The 21,284-nt window shown below is 55.6% G+C and overlaps 1 protein-coding gene across 2 annotated transcripts; it reads left to right on the forward strand.

The window, feature by feature from the left end:
- The first annotated feature begins 4,792 nt into the window (after positions 1–4,792).
- PDLIM4 (PDZ and LIM domain 4) lies at positions 4,793–19,586 on the forward strand. Of its 2 annotated transcripts, XM_047731388.1 has the most exons (7): positions 4,793–4,975; positions 9,849–10,000; positions 13,735–13,816; positions 18,137–18,318; positions 18,525–18,688; positions 19,022–19,139; positions 19,271–19,586. In XM_047731388.1, exons 1-7 carry the CDS (start codon positions 4,883–4,885, stop codon positions 19,473–19,475), a joined length of 996 nt encoding a protein of 331 aa, XP_047587344.1. In that variant the 5' UTR covers positions 4,793–4,882; the 3' UTR covers positions 19,476–19,586. The 2 variants fall into 2 exon arrangements, with proteins under 2 accessions (XP_047587344.1, XP_047587345.1); XM_047731389.1 differs by lacking the exon at positions 19,022–19,139 and having other exon boundaries at positions 19,271–19,341.
- The last annotated feature ends 1,698 nt before the right edge of the window (positions 19,587–21,284 follow it).

Genomic DNA, 21,284 nt, shown 5'->3' on the forward strand with positions numbered 1-21,284 from the left:
GCTCTCCCATTGTCTGCTGCCTCCCCCTTGTGTGCGAGGGCACTCCTCCCAACACTCGCTCCCAAGCCTTAGGGCCCAGGCCTCCCTGGGCCCAGCTGGGTAAACCGGCCCCCGCCCTGCTGCCTGGCAGCCCCTTTGTTGGGACCCAGAGCAGACAGGTTTTCTCCGTGAAAGTGGACACAGAGCAAATCTGACAGGGGTGCTGCTGGGGGTTGCAGGTCTGACAAAGACATGTCCTGTCCCTGCTGCAAGGGGCATGGCCTAAAGCCACCAGGGTAGGGTCAAAGCCCCACATCAACTGCTTAGAAGATAGATGAGCTTGGGTCGGTCACACGCCCTCCTGACAGGAACTGGTTCTGCTTTTGCGCCTGTCCTAGAACCTGGCTCAGAGCCAGGAACTAGGCTTCAATTGTCAAAATCAGCTTTGTCTCCCTTGGGCCCACAGAGACTGCCCCCCCACCCGCCCCACCCTGGGAGCCCCTAGCCTCTCGGGCCCCGGGGGAGATGTGGCAGGGTGGGAAGTCCCCACCACACCTCCAAGTCCTGTTAATCAGGTCTAGACTACACACACACAGCAGGTACTCCGTGTTTGTTGAGGGATCGAATGGCACAAAACTGGAGCTGGGACACTCCCTTGGTCTCAGGCACGCCCTCCCCTGTGTGTTCTATGGCACCAAACACAGCTCAAAGGCCAGCTTTGTTACCTCTCTGACAAAGTCCTGTCCACCCAGGATGTGTGGTGCATCAGTCTCCATGCGCCCCATAGGCCACAAGACTCCAGGTTTCCTTTTAGATATTGCCTGGTGCCCATGCTCCTGGATGCCTCTGTTCCTTTCAGATCCCCTCAAACACTGCCTAGGACCCAGCTTGGCTCCCTATTACTGGGGGGCCAAGTCCTAGCTCTACAGAAGGCCCACACAGCCCCTCCTCCTCCAGGCTTGCCACAGATTGCTGTTCTTTCCATCCTGCAGACTCCGAGACTCCTAACCTTCACCTGCAAGCCTTGTGGAGAGCAGACCCCTGGGGGACCAGAAGCTACAGAACTGGGAGCCAGGCCAAACAGGCCATCCTAAAATGGGAGCTTCTCAAGTTCTTCTTTGGCTGTCCTCTGGGGCCCTGCAGTAGTCAGTACTGTGGACTGACTTCTCATGAAGAAGAAGGGATGCCCCATCAAGGATTTAAATCCCCTTGGAATCAAGGCTATTGACTGGGGAAGGAAGCTGGGCCTGCAGAAAGGGAGGTATTGGCCTGAGGAGTTGAGCCTGAATGGGGCAGGATCCACCCAGAGACCTGTGGCCACTGGGCCAGGATGGGGCAGGTCCAGGTCTGAGCTCTCCAGCTAACCTCCAGCACCTCACAGAAGGGTATCCTCATGGTCAGCTCCATTAGCTTCATCCCACCCCCACCCCCAAACCCAGGTCTGCTTCCTGTGCTGGGCAGGCCCCTTGGCTGGCTCAAGTTGGCCTCAGGTTGGCCTGAGGTTCTTCTTGCCCTAGTGTTTCCCTCTCCTTCACTGTACCCTCAGCCCCAAGGGCATCTTCCAAACACTTCTGCTCCTGCTGGAGCTTGCCAACCCATTGAGGAAAAAGCACTGTGGTTTCTCCTGACCTTGGCTGCTCACAGAGAGCCTGGGCATAGTGCCCTGAGCCACTTGGGGCCCTTGAGAGTGACCTCCAAGGCAGCAGGAGCAGAAGTCTTCCCCCTTCCTGGCCCCTCGTGCCCTCCTTGCCTCTGTCTGGGTGATGGCCAAGGAGTGCGCAGAGATGATATTTCCCATAATAGTGATAATGCTATTTAAAGCCAACGTTTTTGAACACCCTCTGTGTGCCAGACTCTCTGTTGGGTACCAGGAAAACAGAAATAAATAAGATAGATGCAGCCCCCGCCCCCATAGATGCCTTGACCCCAGCCCTGGGCAGCCACAGGCCATGGCATAGGAAAACCACTCTGTACATCTTTGTTGAATGAATAGAGAACGCATGAAATGCATTGGCTATACCCAACAGCACAGATGCCTAGCGGTGTGCAGTGAACAAATGAAGTCTACTAGGACAGAGGTGAGGCATGACCCAGCTGCCACCCATCCCCCACCTTGGAGAGGACTCCCAGACCCTGTAATTACCCTGTATTGTGGTGCCCTGGCATGACAGAGATCCAACAACATAGCAACCCTGACGAATAAAGCTGTTAAGAGTGAAAGGAAATCCTGAAGGCTTCCTGGAGGAAGTATCAGGGATGGTTTGGAAGCACTCCCCTGGCCTGTTATTCAAGACACAGATTACCTCAGAAGCAAGCCCATAGTGTGGCTCCTAAGGTCTGTTCCCAGTCTCGGGAGCACAGCTGCCCAGGCTGTGTCCTATGGAAGGGCACTGTCAGAAATGGGGCTCTGATGTCCTCTCAAGAATGTCTTCAATGACCCACTGTGCAAGATAACTGGCATGGACCCGGGAACAGACCCAGAAGCTACACACTGAAAAGGATAAGTTTATGTACAGATTCGAGAAGAGCCCTCCCCCCACCCCATCTTCAACCCTGTGATAGAAGCCCCCACAGACGGATTATACTGATGAGATGATAAAGGGCTAGGAAAGTCATATTCAGGAGGACTTCTGGGAGGGAGTGATATGCTTCCCCCAAAAAGGACGTAAACAGGAAGACAGTGAAGTGATTTCAGGATGGGCTGGGGGGGATGGGGGCAGTTGACAGTCTCTGGAGGTGTGTAAGTTGGGTGATGGAAGCAGCGTTAAGGAGGAGTTTCAAGAATATGTTTCAAGGGGTGCCTGGGTGGCTCAGTGGGTTAAAACCTCTGCCTTCGGCTCAGGTCATGATCCCGGTGTCCTGGGATCGAGCCCTGTGTCCGGCTCTCTGCTCAGCGGCGAGCCTGCTTCCCCTTCTCTCTCTGCCTGCCTCTCTGCCTACTTGTGATTTCTCTCTCTGTCAAATAAATAAATAAAATCTTGAAAAAAAAAAAAGAATATGTTTCAAGTTTCAAGACTATAGGATGTCTCAGGTAGGAGCTTCCACAGACTCTTAAGGACCCTTTGTACCAGCATACCCAGCCTTTCTGTGCATCTAACCCTTGGACAGTCTGTGATAGGTGATGGTTGCCCCCACTGTCCCTGTCCTTTAGTGGGATCCAAGGTCCGCAGAGTCTCTGGCCTAAGGACCTCTGAGAGACCATCCAGAGACCAGCTTTCCTGCTGGCCCCTCCACTCTGTCCAAGTCCACTCCTCTCCAGGTCTGTATGGGGCTGAGCAGAAACCTCCACCTCACAGGGCTGAGAGCCCAATATGTGGCTGACACACTTCCCCGCCATGCATACCACTCACCTCTCTCTGCCAGCTGAATAGAGAGCAGCACCTCACCTCCCAGAGAGGAATCCATGTTCTACGGTGAAGGCACCCCCCCTTCTTTGGACTACTGTAAGTTTCTCTCTCTCTCTCTCTCTCTTTTTTTTAAAGATTTTATTTATTTATTTGACAGAGAGAGCACGAGCAGAGAGCTTGTTCAGGAGCTCCTGCAGTTAGACGGAGAGGGAGAAACAGGCTCCCCTCTGAGCAAGCAGAAGATGTGGGGCTCAACCCGAGGACCCTGGGATCATGACCTGAACCGAAGGCAAATGCTTAACCAACTGAGCCACCCAGGCGCCCAACTTTGTGCCTCTTAAGCAGCTTTCCTTCTTGGGGCTGCTAGAGACCCCATGGACATATCTCACCCCATCGCCCGTTAGCCTCCCAAGGGCAGAGCCCTTACCTAAAGTTGGCGAAGACAGCACACAGGGTTGCCAAAAATGGCTAAATTAGGGGCCTCCTCAGAACCTGGGGGGGGGGACCCAAAACAAACAGTGCTCTCTGACACAGCCAGACACAGAGTGTTTAGGGGAGCCCAGTCATGGCGCCTACAAGGGCCGTTCAAGGATGTCCCTGGAGGACAATGGTTGAGAGTAAAGACAGCACCAGGAAGGGCCTCAAGAGAAAGCCTGCCCACAATTCCATGCCCCTCAAACACATCACTCCCCTCCAGTGATGCAGTTACTACCCCCAAACCACCTAAGCAGCTCCTTTTCTGGGAAGCCTGGGGAAAACAAAAAACCTTTCAAAGGAGGATGGGAAGAGGCAGTGCAGCCAGGGACATGGCCCCAGAGGGGAAGGAGTGAGTGACACCTGGAAGGACAAGACACCACCTTGCTTCTAGACTCAAGTTGGGGGTCACTGCTTCCAGAAAGACCTCCTGACATCCCAGAATGAGGCTGGGGACCTTTCTGTTCTCACCCTATACTTGGCACTGCCTTCTGTCATCCTGGGGCTGTGTCCCAGGCCCAGGCTTCCTCAGGCAGGAGGCTCCTCCTCAGGGCTTGCTGTTCATAGAACTCGCACCACACAGTGGGGTAGAGAGGCATGTTTGTCTGCCAGGACCTTAAGGAGTTTTCGGAGCAAGGCACGGCCCCATCCCCCATCTGGGCCGCCCCCCCCCCACCTGCCCCCCCAGTCCCTCATCAGGCTGGGGCGCCGCCCGGTAGATGCGACTTCAAAGGGCCTGTGCCTGAGCTTCCGCGGCCGATGTCGGGTCCGTGGCCCTCAGAGGGAGGCCAGGGCAGGATCCCCGTCGTTGGGGCTGTGCTAGTCCCAGGGTCTCCGCGACTGCGCCGGGGGTGCGGGGCTCTAGGCGCGGGAGCCAAGGGGCGGGTCCTCAGAGCCCCCCGAAGTGGGCGGGTCCGGCCGGCCGCGGGGCCAATCCGGGCGCGAGGGGAGCGGGGGCGGGGGCCGGGTGGAGCGGGGTTCGGGGGCGGGGCGCGGCGTCCAGGCGGCGGCGGCGGCGGCGGCGGCGGTGGCGGCGGCTCCTCAGTGTCCGGCTCAGGCTCCGGCTGCGGCTCCGGCCCGTGATGCCGCATTCCGTGACCCTGCGCGGCCCTTCGCCCTGGGGCTTCCGCCTAGTAGGCGGCCGGGACTTCAGCGCACCCCTCACCATCTCGCGGGTGAGTCTGGCGGCCACGGGGCGGCGGGGAGGTCTTCGATCTGAGACCCTGTCCTCGCGGACCATCCAAGACCCAGATCCCCGACGTCCTGAGGTTCGAAAGCCAAAGACTTGCCTGGGCGACACATGGCCTCTGGAGGCTTCCAAGCAGGGCAGTACTGCCCCAACCCCCTCTCTCCCTGCGCCGGGCCTGCCTGCCCTATCCCTTGAAGGAAACCCCCACCCCAGTTCACACACCAGCCTCCCTGCTGGTCTTATTTTGGGGGAGTTGCTGTAGGCCGGGGAAGGAGCTCACTGGGCCAGGGTTCTGAAGATCTACAGAGGCCGGGAAATGCTGCTTAAACTGAACCCAGCCTGAGCATTTGGGGCAAAATGACTGAAAGCCCCTTCTCCTACCAAAGGTCCCTGCCAGTAGAGCTGGGTAACCCCAGGGAGGTCTGGGGTCCTCTCTGAATATGAAAAGGAGAAGATCCTTCACTTCCTCACTCCAGTTTTGGTCCGACTCTCATCTGTGACCTCAGTTGTCCTAAGGGGAAGTGACCAAGAGGAATTTGGGGCTTCCAGGGGAAGGGGAGACTTGACTGTGAGGTTTTGAGACCCCTCCCCACAAGACCACACAAGGCTAGGGGCCAGAATAATCTCTGCCCAGTTTCTCTGGTTTCCAGGGCCATGCATTCCCCCAGGCTTAGGACAGAGGAGAAAGAGGAGTGGGCACAGCCCTGGAGGGTGGCTAATCTGGGGAGAGAGAGGAGCTGAGGAAGGGATTCAGGCCCTGCCAGAAGGGGTGCCCAGTCTCAGGGAGACAGGATCCTGGTCTGGCTTCAGGGTTCCTTAGTTTGAAGGGCTAAAAAAGGGAGTCAGACTCTGCCTTTGGGGATCTCAGACTAGGGGACAAAAGAGGACAAAACCCAGGTCCTGCCCTTGAAGGCTCTCACTCTGGAAGGAAGAGCAAAGGGACCTGGGGCCATTTGAGGGCCATCCTTTATACACACACAGGCTGCCTTTGGAGGCCTGAGTCAGGAGAACTGAGAATCACCTTCCCCCACTGTGTTGCCACCTCTCTCTGTGGAGGCTGGACCAAGCTGGCTGGGCTTTCAGAGGCTTCTTTCTGCTACTTGGAAGGGGGTGGGCACCCGGTGGAGTAAAAAATCATGGACTCCCATTTCTGGGGGCCAGGGTGACAGGCAGGCCCAGCTGTCCTGGGAGACTTCCCACATCTGCCCTTACCCCACAGCCACCAGTTTCCTGGGGCTAAGTGAGGTGGGCCTTCAACACATCTCCCACTTCCCTGAGGGAGACTGCTCTGTGTGTGTGTGTTTGTATGCGTGCACCTCTGTGTCTGTTTGCATGTATGCCTTGCTGTGTGTCAGCCAAGGCGGGCTGGTGGGGGTGCTAGGCCAGCCAGCAGTCCAGGCACCCTGGGCGTGAGGCCGCTGACAGGCTCAGTGGTGGCGGCTGACAGCCACAGGCGGCGGGGAGCAGAGACATCTGTTGCCCACGCGGCTGCTGGCCCGTGGAGGAAAGGCCTCCACACGTCACAGTGGCAGCAGCAGTGGCGGCCTTGTTTGGAGCTAACTGGGATGCAGGCTCCTGGCAGGCAGGCAGGCTGGGAGAGGGTTTGTCAGGAAGAATCCCCCTCCTGGTCCCCCAAAGTCATGCAGCAGCAGCTCAGGCCTAAGGAACCAGGATGCCTGAGTCTGGATTTGGGGGTGGATCTGGGAAGATCTTTGAGGCTGGGGAGACACAGGCCACAGCTTGCCCAGCAGGTGTGTCAAGGGCAGATCTACAGACACGGATGATGTGTGAGAGTGTCTTTACCAAGGGGGCTCAAGACCCAACCTCTTCCATGCTTCCAGAGCCGCCCCCCCATCCCCCGCCCACCCTGCTGTGAGGACAGCTACACTCAGACAGGGAGGAGGCTGGCTGCCTGGCAGAGCTGCGGCCTTACACCTTCAGCCCATGAAGCCTGGGGGAGCCCCCAAGAACCCTGGCCTGGGCTTCTTCCCCTATGAACTACAGTGATTGGCGGCCCTGGCTGAGCGTCCATAGCATTCCAGGCCCCACCCTAATGGGTGCTGGTATCAGCTCCCCACCACCATGTGCACAACCCACTGTGGGGGCTTTTTGCCCTGATTGCCTCAGATAGTCCTCACAAGAGCTCTTACTAGTAAGGGCTCCCTCTGGGCTCACATTATAGATGGGGATACTGAGGCTCAGAGAGGCCAGGGTGCATCCAGAGAAGCAGAGCAGGGACAGGAATCCAGGCCTACCCGGCACTTGCTGTGACTATATGGGACAATATGGCCCCAGACTCTGTGACTCCCAGTCCACCACAGTGTCTAGGCTGGGCAGAGTGGAGCAGGGGCCGGGAATGTAGCTGCTACAGGTGAGGAGCCTACTTTGTGCCCCAGACTCCCAGCTGACCTTGCTGTACCCCTCTCCCTTCCTTCTGTCTATTTATCCTGCATTCAGCAGTCAGAGGGAGAGGCCTGAGTTAAACTGTGTCCTGTGACTTCCCTGCTTAGAACCCTCCATAGTCCCCAACCACCCAGGAGAAATGCCAGCTTCTTACCTGGGCCTACAAGACCTGCAGGTCGGGTCCCTGCTTCTTCTCTGACTTTTCTCTCACTCTCCTCTCACTGATGATGCTTCAACCCCAGAAGACTGCTTTTATTCTCTCTCCGAGTGAGCCATTGTACATGCTGACCTTTTTACCTGTGATACTCTCTTTCCCCTAGGACAGTCTCTCCCCTCACTCCCTTTCTGCAGCAAATCACACAGGGGTTAGTGGATAAGACATGGAACCGGCTGGCTTGCAGTGAAATCCTGACTCTGCCATTTATCAATTGAACATCCTTCTGCACTTCTCTGGACCTCAGTTTCCTCACCTAAGAAATGGGCTTTCCTGAAGGATTGAGACAATGCTTATAAAGGCAGTTGGGAGAGTCACGGTTTCCTGGCCTCATGCCCTCTCTGACCAGAACTCCCAGAGCTAGTGGAGCTGGCAGAGTCCCAGCCACCCCTGCTTTCAAGAACTTCCTCCACCCACAGGGGCCTGAATGCACCCCTTGTCCTGGCTGAGTCATCGTGCAGCTAGCCACCCCCCTGAAGAAGAAGACTTCTCTCCAGCATGGGGACTGGGGCAAGGTGCCCCTTCCCCCAAGCCTCCCTTACTTCATTTCTAGGAATGAGAACAGCCTTTGTCTCATCAGGTGGTTGAAAAGTTGCCATGAACTAGTTATGGGTAAAGCACTGAGCCCAGGCCATGTCACAGAGCATGTGTCCATGAAGGAGAAGGGCCTGGAGCAGGGCCTTGAGTAGAGGGTGGGATAATGCCCAGTAGGTCCTTCCCCCAGGATGATAGGCGTGTGCAGGTGCCCAGGCCCTGTGGATGAGCATTCATGGTGGGCTGGTTGCTAAGGGGGCCATGCTCCAGAAAAATATACCTTGGGGCAGCCTATTTCAGGGCGGGCCAGCTTCACCACTCCCCACACCAGGATTCCAGCCAAGGAGCTGCCAGCACCTCGGCTTTGTCCACTCACTACTGAAAACTGGATAGGCTGAGCCTAGCTGGGCTTTCAGGAGTTCCCAACTCCAGCAATAGGAACGGGGTCACTGGAAGCTCTTGAGGACACCACTGGAGAGGCTGAGTAGGAATGAGGGCACCTACACCCTGGCTGATTCAGTTGGTACAGAATGTGACTCTTGATCTTGCAGTTGTAAGTTTGAGCCCCATATCAGGCATAGAAATTACCGGAAAAAACGATTTTTTTTTCTTTAATAAGGGTGCCTAAAGTTTCTTTCCAAAGGCGGTACTGGGACTGGGGAAAGGGTGAAGAGTGCCCTGTTGCCTGAATTCCCCTGGGCTCCTTACTCTGGCCTCTCTGTTAGCCTATCCTCAACCCAATGTGGCCCTTGTCAGGGCACCAGCATTGTAAGAAGCTCCAGATATGGACACCATTTGCCTGGAGTCAATAGTAGCACTGGGGTGGCCTGATAGAGTGTCTGTCCTGTTGATGAAGTGGAGGTAAAATGGTGACTCAGGAGTGCAGGCAGGCAGCGGGAAGTACGTGGTCCTGGACTTGCCTGGGGAGGTGATGACACAGACCCAGAATGAGGCACTAACAATGATAGGGGAGCAAAGTGGTAAAGGGGTGCACAGAGGACTGTGAGAGCCCGAAGAAGAGGTTCCTAGGGGAAATGCCTTCTCTGCTAAGATGTGAAGGTGAGGAGGAAAAAGCGGGTAATTAGGGTTTGAGGTCAAAGGAAAGAGTGTTCCAGCTAGAGAGAAGAGTATCTGCAGAAGCATGGAGGTGAGAATTATCTGGGGCTGTCGGTAGCGCCTGGATATTCAGTTGGTCTGGATAGAGTGTGGGGAGGTGGAGGTGAATGTGGGGGTTAGGGATGAAAGGAAATGAGTAGGGAGACAAGGAAATATCAGGTCAAGGGGCTGCGATGCTGTGTGTCTGGGTAGGGCCCTGTCTATGTAGGGTATATATGACATGTCCATGCTTTGTATGTATCTGGGAGCCTATGTGTTCCCATGTATCCCTTGCATGTCTGTGGGCACATATGCAAGCGACAAGAGTTGCTTGGGACTGGGACAACCCACTTGTCCCAGTCCCAAGGAAGGCCCGCTTACATGCCCTCACACCCCCGAGGTCCTTCAGGTGCTGGAATTAGGGGTGTTTACAACAGAGGCTGTGGCAAGACCACATGGGAACTCACCCAGCCTTAGGGCTGGCCCACCCACAGGTCATGTGGGCAGAAGGGCTGCACAGCCCAGTTTCTGAGGTTGGAGGGGGTCCAGGCCCGAGACCACAGCAAGGCCACATAATGGCCGATGCCCAGCCCTCTGGCTTGTCCCTCTACAGGTCCATGCTGGCAGCAAGGCTGCACTGGCTGCCCTGTGCCCTGGAGACCTGATCCAGGCCATCAATGGGGAAAGCACAGAGCTCATGACGCACCTGGAGGCACAGAATCGCATCAAGGGCTGCCACGACCACCTCACACTCTCTGTGAGCAGGTACGCACAGGGTAGGCTGGCCTGGGGGGCAGGGGGTGGAATGAAGAGGAGGATAAGTCAGGAACAGCCAGCATCCTCAGAGAGCCAGGCTCCACACAGCCTCTCTGCCTCAGCTCCATGGCACTCCAGTCCTAGGAGCTAGTGCTTTCCCAGGGGGCGTGACAGATACTGTTTGGAGAGGGCGGTGCTTAAGAAGGAAAGAAGCCCCCTGTTAGCTCAGGACTGGAAGTCTGTTGAGGGACTTATGGGAGGGGACAGGCAGCCCAAATCAACGATGAAATAAGACCTTGGGTAACCTCTGGGGATGGGGGCAGTGATTTCAGTCTTCTTCCCACCCCTGAGTGAGTGATCCTTTTGATGATCATTTCAAAGTGGTTTCTTGTTCCACACCTCATTTAACCTTTAGACCTGCTTGATAAAATGGAAGCTGGTATGGTCCTCATATTACAGATGAGATAGCTGAGGCCCAGAAAGGTTAGTGGGTGCCTAAAGTTCCACAGCAAGGGAGTAGGAAAGCAAAGCTTGTCCTCAGGTGTCTCTTACTCCTAGGAGTGGCTGCTGACCACTCCTGCCCCCACAAGGCTGCCCTGCCTCGGCTGGCCCCACCACGCCTCCTGCCTCTGCAACAGATTCTGATTCAATCTGGATGCTAGGGACTGTATCATGCCATATTGCCTACATGGAGGGGGAGGATTGAGGTTCCCCAGGCTGTGTGTGTGCCTTATAAATGATCTAGGATGGAAGGTCCACCTGAGGTGTCCCTAGCCCCAGTCAGGCACTAGGTCTTTGTTTAGCTCTAAAGGCAGGTGGCCAGGTCCTGGCTGAGTGGGATCTCCCTTCCCCCTATCTTGCTTGGATCCAGAGAAGTCAGACAGAACTGCTTAGCTCTGCCACGTTCACTGCTAACAGGGACTTTCCATGACCCTCCTGTGGACGCGTGTCAGCAAAGCCTCTCCAAACCACAACACGGCTAACTATGCGTTAGAGCTGGCAGGGCTGGGAGCCATTAAACATGTTAGGAAGGCTTCTGAGATAGCCTCCATGTGCGTCTGGCCCGATTGTGGGTCCAGGTTGGGGTCAGGACCCCTGACTGTGCTCTTGGAGCTGAGTGCAACTCCAAGGGCAATGAGCCCTGGCTTGGGAGTTCAGCAGAGCTGGTTCTAATCCAGACTCTGTGGGATCTTAGGTACAACAGATGACCTCTGTGAGCCTGGGTTTCCTTCTCCACCAAACAGGATCACATTCATCGCCCTCTCCCAGACTGAGGTATAGTCTGGCTGGGGGAAACATCAGCACTGCTCTGCCCACGAGTGGCCTCTGCGGCCGCCCCACTTGGCTGGTTTCCTCGGCCCTGACTCACCTCCGGCCTTCATTTTGCATTGCTAAAGAAGGGAAACCCTGGTAGTAGTGGGGTGGGGGAGGCAGTGGGAGCTTGTAGGGGGCCTGAGTCAGGAGGTTCCCAGAGGGAATGATGTCAGGGGAGGGCAGCAGGATGGGGGCAGGGTGGAGGTTCCCTTTCCTTCCTTCCTTCCTTTCCTGGTCATTTGTTCCAAGCCAAGCATGGATGGAGCCACGGGTCCCCTGATCTGTTCTACTCTGCCCCCAAATGCTGCCTGGCCATGGACCAGGTGAGAGCATACTCTCTACTATCACAGATCTGGGTTCAAGTCCCAGCTCTGCACTGGAGAACTGTGTTGTCCTCCAGCAAGTGATTTAATCTCAAAGCCCTCAGTTTCCTCAGCTCCAAAATGGGACCATCTTATGATTAGGAGATTAAATGCTTATGATGTACTGGGTTTGCTTAGGGTGAAAATCTGGGGTCCTGTCTTCCAGCCCCCACCCCCAGTGCTCACACATGCAGATTCTGAGAAATTAAGACATGAGGCCACCTTGACCCTCTGGGCCAGCATTTCTTCTGGGCACCATCCACAAGGCCTCTGACCCTGCTCTCTGACCTTACTGCTAGGACAGGACCTATGCTCCACAGACCCCCCTCAGCATGGTTTCTGTGGAGGATCAGCCTGTTGAGCTGACTGGAGAGAGCTATTCTGTGCCCCTGCCCACAGAGCTTGACCCAGACCAGTTCCCTGCCTGCCCTCTTATTTACAGAGGGGTCTAATCCTCCACAGACTTCTCCACAGGATGAGAAGTGAAGGAAGGGCCCAGCTTTCTTGCTATGCTTATTTTGTTTAGAACTCAGAGCCAGTTATCCAACAATCCAAGCTAACCCATACTTTCTGGGCATGTTCTCTAGGCCCAGAACCTTCCTGACATCAGCTCCAAACCCAGGCTTCTGGTGAGGTCTGTGTTGCCCATTGTATATGTTACAAGATACAATTACATGGCCCACCCTTGGGCTGTTGTTTTGCTTAAAGATGGTAGATGCTGCCACCTGTCCAGCTGAAGTGAAGGCCTATGGATGGAGATTGAATAAGCCTTCATTCTGATCTGCTGCCTTGGGCTACGCTCTTTGCTCTGGGTACTTTGTGCACTCTGATCTCCAGACCGCAGGCTTGTACTTCTCTTCTGGGCAGAACTTCAGGGGAGTATAAGGTCGTCCTAGCCACATGCGATGTCCTAGACTGATCCCATCAGAGTTCTGAGCTGGCGGAGGCCAGAGGTGGAGCTGTGAGTTAGGGCAGTCACCGGGAGCCTAGATGAGAGGCTGGGGCCAGGCGCCAATGGGGATGGTGTTGCCCTCGGGCAGCAGAGCCTTGGTGGCACAGGCCTGCGGAAGGCTCTGGGGGAGAGAGGCTAGTCTGTACCGGTTTAAGGAATGGGCCACGGTGAGGAAGTGTAGAGGAAGTGTGGTCTACATGTGTAGACAGATAGTTAAAAATCCTTCAGTGAACTTCAGGGAGAGAAGCCGTGTTGAGCTGCTGGCCCAGTGGTGAGTTCTTGGAAAGCCCCAGGAGGCCTTTTGAGGTGAAGGGGGACATTATTCCCCTTTGGTCTAATGGGCCTCCCTTCTCACCCACCTGTCAGCCCAGGGTCCATGCAACCTCCTGGCTTGCCTCCTCACAGGGCTACTGAATGGCAAGACTGGGCCCCAGGCCTGTAGTCTTTCAGCCTCGCCAGCCCCGCCTGCTCCACTTATGGCAGGTTTATGATGTTTTTCTCCCTCCTGAGTGGTGTTTGGCTTTTGGTTTCTATGGTGAAGCAGGAATTTCCTAATGGCCTGTTTCCCATCTGGGCTGGGCAGACATTGGTGATGACTCTGCCGGCAGCAAGAGGGGAGGCGCACCCCTCAAAGCCTCTGTGTCACCTCCCCTAGAGCCCAGGGATGCTTGACCTCCAGGCCAGGCCAGAGGCTGTGGATGGAAGAGGATAAGCAGATGGGCTCCTCGCTGATCCATGTGTGAGGCCTGGCACGCCCTGCTATGAGCTCGCCTTCTTTTTTGCTGAGGCCAGGGAGAGGGTGAAAAAGTGGGGAAGTTGAAGGGCTTCTGTTGCATCCTGTCTGGGAATGAGACCAGAGAGGCCTGGAACAGCTGGTGGGGATGGAATACACAGCCCCGCCCTAGGCAGGTGGCAGATCTCGAGTTCTGTCTCCTCGCCACAACAGCTACCATCTGGTGCAGGGGCAAGTGCTGCGGTGGTGGCTTCTGCCATTTAGGGTGCCAGGCCTGGTCCTGGGTGGCTCTGGGCCCCGAGCCCAGCCCCTCTTAGCCATGGTTCCAGTCATGGTGGGCACAGTAAGCAGATCTATCTGACCATCCTAATTCCTGTCACAGACCTGAAGGCAGGAGCTGGCCCAGTGCCCCAGAGGACAGCAAGGCTCAGGCACAGAGGATCCATATTGACCCTGAGGCCCAGGTATGTATGAACACCACCTGGCCTGGCCTGGTTCAGAGCAAGCCCAGGGCAGAGGGGCCAGGCCTGCACTAGATGTCTTGCTGTCTGGCTTTCAGATGCCCAAACCAGAGATTGAAGCAGCAGACTTCTCTGGGCCATGTCCATGCCCCATCCTGTGCTCCCCAGGTGATAAGCATCTGCTTAGGGGCTCTGTCTGTACTCTAAATAGTCCTAGATTCTGAGACAAAGGTACTTAGAGTGGGTAGGAACGGGGCTAGGCCTTGGCTCAGGGCTACCTCGCCCCCATCACCCTAGCTGGGTTTCACTCTGGTGCCTAGTGATGCCAGACCAAGAGGAAGTCACTGGCTTGGGGGCTGGGTCAGGGGAAGCTGTAGGCTGTGGCTTGACCTCAGGCCGTTTGGGTATTCTTCTGTCTTATCTTAGCCTTGGGCACCCACGTGGCTAGAGCCAAACTCAGTCCTCAAGACTGACCTTAGAATATAAGGCACTTCGATGACCTTAAGGCTGAAGTTTTCTCCTGGCTGTCCTGTGATTGCACCCAGCAGACCTCAGGCCACAGTTACCTTCCCATGTTTGACAGGAGTCACAACTATGATACTGTCTTCAAATGAAGGGGGGGCCAGGAAGAAGCTGCTCTAGGGCCTGATTTTGCCATGGACATGAGGGGTAGCCAAGGGGGCAGAACTGAGGTATCCAGAGCCCGCTCCACATCCCTGGGCTACAGAGTTTGGAAAAGGTGGAGATGGACTGCTCTGTGATGGAACCAGAACTGTGGGACTCAGAATGTGGGGCCATGGCTGTCTAGGCCTGCTTGTGTCTACTTTCTTGCCATGGAGGCTTCCCTGTAGAGAAGGCCATCTCCCTCACCCTTTATCCCAATCCTCTCGTTCTGGTGTTTGTTCCTTAACTTACTTTTGCTAGAATCTCGGAGGCCAGATGCTTACTACATGCCAGAGAGTGACCATTATGAAAAGGAAGAGGTACTTAGCAATTCTGGAATGGCAGAAGCCAAGGGCCAAAGGAGTCCAGAGTAGGCACATGGTTCACCTAAGGGTTCAGAGAGGGCTTCCTGGAGGAGGAAGTATCCAAGCCAAGACCTGCAGGACTAGGAAGAATCCGGCCAGCAAAGAGGCATGGAGAAAGGCAATGTGCAAGGAAGCACATGCAAAGCTGCAGAAGTGAGATTGTGCATCACAGGTTCAGAAAAAAGCAAGCTCCTGTGGGTGGGAGAGCAGAGGCAAGGGATGAGGTGATGGGGCAGAACCACAGTCTTTTGGTTTCCTCAGCTGTCCTTGCAGAGATTCGTAGCCAAGCTTGTGTCTCCACAGCGTGACCTGGTCCAAGGGGCCAGGGGTGAGCAGAGGTTGACAAGTCAGCCAGTCTTGATGCAGGCCAGGCGGAAGGCAGCAGCATTGTATAGGCCCCCAGCACACCCGTGAGGCCAGCTGTCACGTGTGAGTGCAGGGTGGATAGGGCAAGAGCGCCTGAGTTTTGGAATCTGAATCTCAGCTCTAGTCCATCCTTCAGGAGGGGCTCAGGGCCAGGGAGCCTGGGGATGGTGGGCTGGAGAGCAGCTGCCCCTGCCCCCACAATTTCCCTCACTGACCTCTTCAAAGGCCAGGCTGCCAGTGGCTCAGGCTGGAGTCAGAGGGATTTTCTCTAAGCAACAGGGCTGCCCCTCAGCTACCATCCCCCTCTTGTGCTTAAAAGTCATGAGCTCCATGGGTGGTGACAGAAACACCCCCACCCAGCCCCCACAGGGCTGTGTCCTCAGTAACACAGACACAGGGCCCATTGTCCCCACAGTGCTCCCACCCTCTGCCTGCAGTGGGCAGTGGGTGGGCCCAGCCAGAGACATCAGAGGAGAAAACCACAGTTGGCCCTAAAATCAGCACAAAATACCCTGGCATGCACCCCCGATGCAAATAGGTTCTGCAGGTCATGTAGGGTCATAGGGGGCCCTTCTTCCCTCAGGCCTTACTAATGTGGGAACACAAGAGGCATTTGGTCCAGCCCAGGGCAGAGGAAGGGTGACAATAAGGGAAGGTTTCCTGGAGAGGATGGCATTTAAGCTGAGAACCAGGTGATGGGTTAAAGCAAGCCGGGTAGAGCAGGCAGTCCTTGCACACTCATCCTGTCCTCTCCAACCTGTAGGGAGCTGGGGTTTGACCTCCCGGAGGTGCCACCTCATCCTCTGGAGTCAATGCCCACCTCCCAGGGTGCGTCCCAGGATTTTTTTTTTTTAATATTTTATTTATTTATTTAAGAGTGAGCAGGGAAAGGGAGAAGCAGACTTCCCGCTGAGCAGGGAGACTGATGGGGGCTCGATCCCAGGCACTGGGATCATGACCTGAGCTAAAGGCAGGTGCTTAACTGACCAAGCCACCCAGTGTCCTGAGTGTCCCAGATTCTGACCACGGTCACGTGGGAGTTAATGAACAAGCAGGCAGTTACCCCCATTCTGCTGATTTTCCCACTGAGGCTTCAACAACCAAATCAAACAGCTGGCGGATACTCAGAGAAGGGGGAGCACGTGGCACCAGGTGCACTATCACACAAAGTGGGGGACATCCAGAAATAGGAATACAAACTCAGGAATGCCCATGACAGCCCAAGCATCTGCTGTGTGCTAGGCACTATGCTAAGTGCTTTGCATGCAACTGTCTCATTTTATCCCTACAAGGAACTTAGGATGTAGAGACCCTTACATTCCCCCATTTAACAGATAAAGAAACAGATTCAGAGAGGTGATAGAGGTGTGGGACTCATACCGAGACTGAGGTCACCATGTGTGCCCTAACCACTGAGTTCAGACCAAGAGAGGCAGCTGCATGGGTGGCCCTGTGGGGAGCAGTGGCTCTGATGACCCTGCAGTGGACTCCCACACCCTGCTGGGTGAGTGAGGGCCTCCTTCCTCCAGGACCTTCTGACTCCTCTTCCTGTCACAGCCTCCTCCTTACCAGGCCCAGCCCTGCCCCCACAGCCCATGGCCCATCTGGTCCCCATTATAGGCCAGGCCAGCCTTGCCTGCCCGCCTGCCCTGCAGACACATGTGCAAAAGTGCTTGGGTTTCTCAGGGGCTTTTGTTCAGCCCAGTGGGGAAGAGGGTTTTCCTACTGTGATTGCCTCACTGATAGGGGCCCACCTGGGCAGCGAGACCCTCCCCTTTGTCTGTGGAGGTGAGGGAAATGGGGCACCACCCCACTCAGTGCCTGGTTTGCCCATTCCCCAAGCTCCCAGCCAGCTCTGAGGCTGCAGAAAAAGCGGGGGCAGTCAGGACAAAGCTCTGCAGGCTCCCCTATGCCCCAGTGCTGGAGGCTGCCTGAATCCCGCACAGTCTCCGAGTATCTGCAACTATGTCTGTGTAATTAGGTATATGTCGGTGGACTGGCTAGACCTTGTGTGTTGTCTTCGTATGTGTGTTTGTGAAAGTTCTCATGAGAGTGTGCATGCCTCTGTGTGCCTGCAAGCCAGTGGCAGCATAGCCCTGAACTCTACAGAGACGAAGATCCGCAGTCCCCACTCAGATCCACACCCACGGAGATATGGCCCTTTTCTCCCGAGCTGAGGAGACACGGTCAAGGTATTTCCCCAAATGTTTCAGCCTAGGGTACCAGGCTGGCTATGGAGTAGTAGGGTGGCGAGCCTTAAGCCTGGGCCAGCCACTGGCCCTCATCTGCTTTGCCTGTAGAAGGCCACACATATTGCCCTGTGGAGCATGAAATGGAGGCAGAGGGACAGGCCTGAAGGGGGCTAACCTCACAATGATGCCTTTGAACCTCAGTCTGCCCCCCAACTCCATTGTGTGCTTTGGGCACACAGTGATTGATGACTTTTCCTGGCTGCAGGATGGGGCTTTCTTTTTCATGTTCCCAGCTACAGGCCCGTACAATACCCAGCACAGTTCTGGCAGGTGAGAAGGCCTGGCACCAGGAGCATCTCTGAAAGGAAGCCACAAACTCTGCTCCAGTCACACTGGCCTTAAAGGGTTACTTGGAATGGTCGTGCCCCAACACCATCCGTCACGGACACTGGTGGTCAGAATCACCACATGGTTCATGTGCCAAAGTTGAGTCTCAGGCACTTAGGTTTTTGTGTCTGACTTTCCACAGCCATTTCTCATTTCTTTTGGGGTTGAACTGGGCCCAAGTTGCAGCCCTTCCCTGGCTGGGCACCACAGCCCAAAGATGCCAGAGCAGGGGTAACCAGCCAACATCCAAGAAGGCCTGGCATAGCAAGGCAAGGATGGAATGTATAAGGAAGGGCCAGAAGCCCTATCCCAGATTGTTTCTCAGTGCCTCAGGCCTCTGTCTCTCCTAGGATGGCAGTCCAGTGACCAGCAGGAGGCCCTCAGCCACCGGGATTGGGCTGGAAGATGGCAGACCAGGCCTGGGACCTCCTTATGGGCAGCCATCTCACCTCTCATTCCATCACAATGGCAGCAGCAATGAGGCTACCTTACTGACCCAAATGAGCACCCTGCATGTGTCCCCACTTCACAGGTAGTACAGAGAAGTGGCCTTTGAAGCCACACCCAGATCCCATCTTAATCCCAGATCTCTTCTCTCACTGGGTCACATCTTGACCCCTGACACTTGATCTTTGGGTCTTGGCTGGTTTCACTCTGAAAAACCTCACCAGACTCCTGAGCTGGCAGATGGAAGGCTGGTGCCACAACTGTGTCCTTTGGTGCATCTCTTTTGCCCAGCACGGACACAGCCAGAGGTCTCCCGCGGAGCCGTGACTGCGGAGTGGACCTGGGCTCAGAGGTGTACAGGATGCTGCGGGAGCCGGCCGAGCCTTTGACTTCTGAGCCCAAGCAGTCAGGCTCCTTCCGCTACTTGCAGGGCATGCTGGAGGCCGGGGAGGGCGGTAAGACTCCTGCCATCCTGCCCCACCTGCCTAACCACTCCCTCAGGTGCCCTGAAGAGCGCCGCCCAGCCCCCGCCCCTTTGCGACCCCACCCCCTTCCTGCATCCCAGCCATCTACCCCTGCCGCTTCTCTTCCGAGCGTCCCACACTCCTCGCCGCGCCTCTGTCCGGATTCCCACTCCACCCCTGTCGCGGCCCCTCCCCCTCCAAACCTCGTCCCCAGTCGCAGTGCTGGTGGTCCCGGAAGCTGGATCCATCCCACACCGCGAAGAAGTGAAGTTCTCTTTTCTGACCTCCGCACCTGGCTCATGCCGCTTGCGCTCCGGCTTTCAGGGGAGCGGCCTGGGTCCAGCGGTCCCCGCAACCTCAAGCCCACGGCCAGCAAGCTGGGCACTCCGCTGAGTGGCCTGCAAGGACTGCCCGAGTGCACGCGCTGCGGCCACGGCATAGTGTGAGTACCCTCCCCTGCTTCCCCCATCCCCCGCCCCGGCACTCCCATGGCCCCGCCCGAGGCCCTGGATGGGAGCATGCTCCCGAATCCGTCAGTCGCCAAAGGCAGTCCTCTCCCGGTTTCCTCATCAGGGGCACCATCGTCAAGGCGCGGGACAAGCTCTACCACCCCGAGTGCTTCATGTGCAGCGACTGCGGCCTGAACCTTAAGCAGCGCGGTTACTTCTTTCTGGACGAGCGGCTCTACTGCGAGAGCCACGCCAAGGCGCGCGTCAAGCCACCCGAGGGCTATGACGTGGTGGCAGTGTACCCCAATGCCAAGGTGGAGCTCGTCTGAGCTGCTCCCAGAACTTCCCGTCCCCGCTTCTGCTTTTAATGCCCCCTCGCGGCCCGTGTAAATATGTGTTTGCCCCCTGCCTCTCTAATAAATTCCCTCTGTTCAGCCTTGGATATGTCAGTGCCTCTGTTCAGGTGCCAAGCATGTCCTGGGCACTGGGGGCATTGGTGAGCAACACAGGTGCTGTGCTGTCTCAAGGAGGCAACAGCCTAGATGGATGGCACAGCCCACGGCCCATAAATGGCAGACATAAATCACATAAATCACAAGGGGCAGTCATAAGGAGGTGAGATCACATAATCACAAGGGGCATAAATCACAAGGGGCAGTCATAAGGAGGTGAGATCTGGGGTGCTAGCAGTGACGTCACGCCAAGGGGTTGGACCTCGGAGTCAGGGAAGGTGTCAGCTGAGAACTAAGTGATGAGGGAATTGCTCTTCAGGGTGAGGAACTTTGTGTGCAAAGGTATAACAAGGGCGAGTCCAGACTGGAAAGGTCCCATCTGGCCACGAGCTGAGCCAGGGCAGCCCCTAGGGCGCACCGTGGAAAGATCACCGGGACTGCCACGGACGGTAATCTGACTCCTGGCTTTGGCCCCCGCGGCGTTCTCACGGGTTTCTCCCCGTCTGCTTTCCCGCCCCCTGCCCACTTTATGCTTGCCCAGACCCCATTTCTTTCCCCTTCCCCTTTTTCCCCAGCAGGGGGAGCGCTTTGAGTGTCGGGAAGGGGCCGTGGGAGACAAGAGAAGCCGAAGCAAGGCGAGAGGAGGCGGGGCGGGGCGGGGTTGGGAGAGGAGAGATAGGAAGAGGGGCCTAGGGCTGCACCCTTCGCTTAGCTCCTATCGCCAAAGCCAAGGGTAAACACACCCCTTCTCTGAGGCCTGGCGGTTACAGGGTGATGGGGTGACCTGGAGCCTTTCACTGCTCGGTTGCACAAGCGGGCACAGACTCTAACTTATTAAAAATATAAATGGTTATCAGAGTTGGTGAATTACGGGCTGTTCACACACAACAAACTGTCCCAGACTCCAGGTCACACGGATCTGTGCTCTTCACAGCGAGCTCCAGGCTGGAAGCAGCGTCATTTACTTAGTCCGGGTTTATTTAGGGAGCCCCAACTAATGAACATTTGTGCTATTTTCAATTTTGTACTATCGCAAACCACAAAAGACTTATCAGTTCACACTCTTACCATAAGCACAAAACAGTACCCTTTTCCTTCATGCTCTTGCCAACACAGGATATTATCTTTTTTTTCTTTTTGGCAATCTGATAAGTAAAAGAAGATATGTACTTGCTTTAATTTGCACTCCTCTGATTACCTATTATGCGCATTCATTCGACAAACATTTCTTGTGCTTGCTGTTGGGCGCTGACTGAACAGTGGGGAATAGGATGGTCTTCTCTCTCCAAGAGTTCTTCTTGCATGAATTGCCCTAAACCCTTCCCTCATTTTCTGAGGCTTATTTAACTTCTTAGTGATAGGACCTTTTCATATTTTTTAAGAGTCTCTGTTCCTGGACTAGATTCCACGGACTCCATCACATTGATTTAATTACTACTGTTGTAGAGTTTAGTATGCCAGTCTCTCCTATTTGTTCTTCATTTACAAACTTGTCAAGGCTGCTCTTGAACATTTCCAGTTGTCAAGCTTTAGACTCGGTATGTCAAGCTCTGGAAGAACAAACAAACAACCTTTTTGAACTGTGACCCTGTCTCTACACACTCACTTGGTAAGAACTGCCCCGTCCCGAAGAAAACTGTGATCCGTGCTTACTCTGCATTTTTTCAGGGGTTGTGTACATAATCT

The sequence above is a fragment of the Lutra lutra genome, chromosome 5 (genome assembly GCF_902655055.1).
Source record: "Lutra lutra chromosome 5, mLutLut1.2, whole genome shotgun sequence".
NCBI classification, from domain to species: Eukaryota; Metazoa; Chordata; class Mammalia; order Carnivora; family Mustelidae; genus Lutra; species Lutra lutra.

Excerpts from the sequence above, each read along its gene's own strand:
- PDLIM4 (XM_047731388.1), top strand. The coding sequence starts at position 4,883 with ATGCCGCATTCCGTGACCCTGCGCGGCCCTTCGCCCTGGGGCTTCCGC. Across the intron at positions 10,001-13,734 it reads CTCACACTCTCTGTGAGCAG|ACCTGAAGGCAGGAGCTGGC; the intron begins GTACGCACAGGG and ends TTCCTGTCACAG. Across the intron at positions 18,689-19,021 it reads GCTGGAGGCCGGGGAGGGCG|GGGAGCGGCCTGGGTCCAGC; the intron begins GTAAGACTCCTG and ends TCCGGCTTTCAG.